The sequence below is a fragment of the Opisthorchis viverrini genome (assembly GCF_000715545.1).
Source record: "Opisthorchis viverrini unplaced genomic scaffold opera_v5_559, whole genome shotgun sequence".
Taxonomy (NCBI): Eukaryota; Metazoa; Platyhelminthes; class Trematoda; order Opisthorchiida; family Opisthorchiidae; genus Opisthorchis; species Opisthorchis viverrini.
The window spans coordinates 180,491-183,685 of NW_008752222.1; the positions used below are offsets into that span (position 1 = coordinate 180,491).

At 46.1% G+C, this 3,195-nt stretch overlaps 1 protein-coding gene across 1 annotated transcript; it reads right to left on the reverse strand.

The window, feature by feature from the left end:
• Nucleotides 1–776: 776 nt before the first annotated feature.
• On the reverse strand, nt 777–2,104 carry T265_11723 (hypothetical protein; the record flags this gene model as incomplete). Its single annotated transcript, XM_009178458.1, has 3 exons — nt 777–1,394; nt 1,433–1,662; nt 1,702–2,104. 3 exons carry the CDS (start codon nt 2,102–2,104, stop codon nt 777–779), a joined length of 1,251 nt encoding a protein of 416 aa, XP_009176722.1.
• Between the last annotated feature and the right edge of the window lie 1,091 nt (nt 2,105–3,195).

Sequence of the window (3,195 nt, forward strand, 5' to 3'; positions counted from 1 at the left end):
AGAACACATTCGCCCGCATGTCGATTTCACGAAACATGCGCGCCATAAGCGTTCTCATTACTACGTGCTTCAATCAGGAGGAACGGCAGCTCATGAAACCAGATTGAAAAGTTGACACGTCCCACATGTATTTGCACATTACCGCTTGGGTAACTGCTGTGACCCCAGTCAGGTTGGAATACACCTGTGGTTGCCGTAGTCCAAACAAGTCAACGTATGGGGAGGCATTCGGGAAAGTGCTTCCGGAGCTTGCTAGGCCGTCGGTTCCTAAATTATCACACTTGAAAACCGCCTGTGACCGGTAACGACAATCTATGCAGTGATCAACCATGAAGCCTCCATAAGCAGGCCACACGTAATGAACCTCTTGGTGGCGGTTCACAAGTTCCCTCAAAATGGACTTTTGGGAGAGCTCATGTGTGAAGTACAACCACGTCAAAGTGCGAGGCCTGTCAGGGTCGCTTATATCTTGGCCATCGGTTTTGCTCCATCTCCACTTACAAAACTTCCATATCACGGTCCCAACGCATCGCATCACCACTTAGACCTTGCATACCGAACGCGTCACTTCGCGGAAAAGCCTACAGTAAACTTTAGCATCTCTCTAACAGCGGCAGTCAATTCAGAATGTACCACACCGCAAGTACAGACCAGAGACTTAGAAGAAAGACTAACATATTAGAGGTAAGTTATTTAAGGTACCAAAGAATATACAGTTGAAAACAGGCCCGAAAACACCCAACAAAACAAGAGGTTCTGACATTATCTGATAGAAGTTAAAGTTCTTCATGGGTCTTCGACGCCTCCGATTCGCTATCGGTTGGCTCCGTCGAATCGTCACTGGTCTCCTTTTCAGATGATTCTTCTTTATCGGAATCCCCTTCACTACCGGATTCCTCTTTTGTTTCTTCAGACGCTTTCGCCTTTTCGGCCTCTTCTCGTTTCTTTTCAAATTCAGTCTCAAGCTTGTTCCGAGGTCTCCACACGCGTTCACCCTCCTCTTTGGCAAACTGAGGGTCATCAGTAATGAGAATCTCATCAAACACGGATCCAGAGGTTACTTGCCACAGTTCAAACCCAACATGAGCAATATCATCTCGCACATACAAATCAGGGTCTGGTTGGTAGTCCGGATTACTGATTTTCGGCGCTACCCATGGCCCTTTGTAATTAGGATTCGCAATTTTCCGGGGATGCCAATCTCCTTTATATTCGGGGTTGGGGATCTTCGGTCGCTCCCACTCCCCATCCATTTCATCATCCCAATCTTCAGGTTTTTTCGCATCAGGATCCGGAATATCTTTAGGCTTGTCCCAGTCTTCGGGCTTTTTATCGTCAGGATCATCAATTTCCTCCTCGTCTACCCAATCTTCAGGTTTCTTTGAGGCGGGATCCTAAATCAGTCGATTATTAAATCATAAACAAGGCTTACATCAATTTCCTTCGGAAGAAGCATATCCCAGTCGTCCTCCAGGCTGCCTTCCTCGACTTGCTCATTATCGATTAGGACCTTGAATTTGTTGTCCGGTGTGAGGATAAATGTGTACAGATGTGAGACCAAATCATCTTTACAGCGGACCTCCTTCTTGATGAGATGATTCTTCCCTTTGTAGCTAAAGATTGCGTGAACTTTCTTGGTGGAATAGCCACATATATCAGGACCTAATAATGACGTTTATATTACCAGCTCGCAAAACCCACCAAACATGAAAAGGTATGGAGTTTCACCGTGGAATGTTTTCTGGTCGATGCTCGAGGGCAGAAGTTTCAGATAAGCTCCTCCACAGCTGACACTTTGCTCATACTTGACGATGTACTGAACCACTAATGTCTTATCCCTGTTCGAGAATGGCTTATCGAGTTTTCGCGAAATGCCATAATATCTTGCATCAGCAGAAGTCTTCAGAGCCACCTCTTCAGGGTTATTCCATGCTTCATTAGAGAACAGCTCCCAAGTCCCTCGTGTTTCATCGCTATGATGATTTGACTCAACCCACTGTCCTGGTTTGTCACCAATTGAATCTGAAATGTTCGTTAAGTCCTTTGAACGCTCCAGGGAGCATAGTACCTTTGCTAAAGTGTTCATAAAAGTAAACCTCTGCATATGCAGAAAGTGCAAGAAACGCCAACAACGACGACCACCACATTCCTAAGGCGCGGCTCACGCAGGGAAACGTAAACCACCAGGGTCCGAACGCCCAATTTAACTAACACGACGACCAATGGAAAACGACCACAGAACTGATGACCCAAGTGTTTAGAGCTAGTAAAACAAATGATTCCGTTGTAGTTCAGCACTGAAAATACACGGATATTTGGATGTGAACAACAAGGCGAAACAAACCCCTTCAAATCTCAGTGGTACATCTGAGGTTATGACTTATTCGGGCGGTCAGTCAGTTGTGCCACCAAACAGGCGTATCAAGTACAGAAGTTCAAAACAACATACGCGACCATTCACCGATTTTCTGACAGGTAAGTGGGTAGGAGACCCTTGTTCCGGTTTCGCTGTCCGAAACGGTCAGTGATTGTCGATTGTCAGGTTTTCCAAACTGCACCCGCAAGGCAACTAAGGCCACCCGTGGGTATCACTCAATCACAATTGCGCGACGGTCAGCGGCAACATTCACAACTAGAGTAAGCAGGAATTTGAGTGCCTTGATTGTGATCCAAAGGCCCAAAGTAACAGCACTTTGATTAAATCTGTTCTACGTGCTTCGAGCTCGTGACGAAACGATGCATTGCGTACTCCACTTTGAAACGCTTTATTCGCGTAGACTACCGTTAGCGGAGCCGATTCACTCTCAAAAACTTCCGTCGAATCAAAACAACACATTTTGCGATCCACCATGTATTCAGATCCCGTTAGACGGAACCAGTTATCTCATAATCAGCTCCACCACCTCAAGTGTCTCAAATATTTTCCATCGGTTCCGACCAGTCATTCAGCAGAGCACTAGGATTCCGCATGTAGGCTCACTCACCAGATACTGCGCAGGCCAACTAACATACTCGCTGTATTTGGTTATCAACAACGGGAGGAACTTCGTTGATCAGGTCTTAATCAGTGCTTCACCGGGACCAGCTTGGGGGAGAAAATATACCGGACTATTGTCAGGAAACTTCAGGAGGCTGACGTGTTCATTCCAAAGAAACCAGACTAAAAGATGCGCATAGGGATTCGAAGCGAGTTTC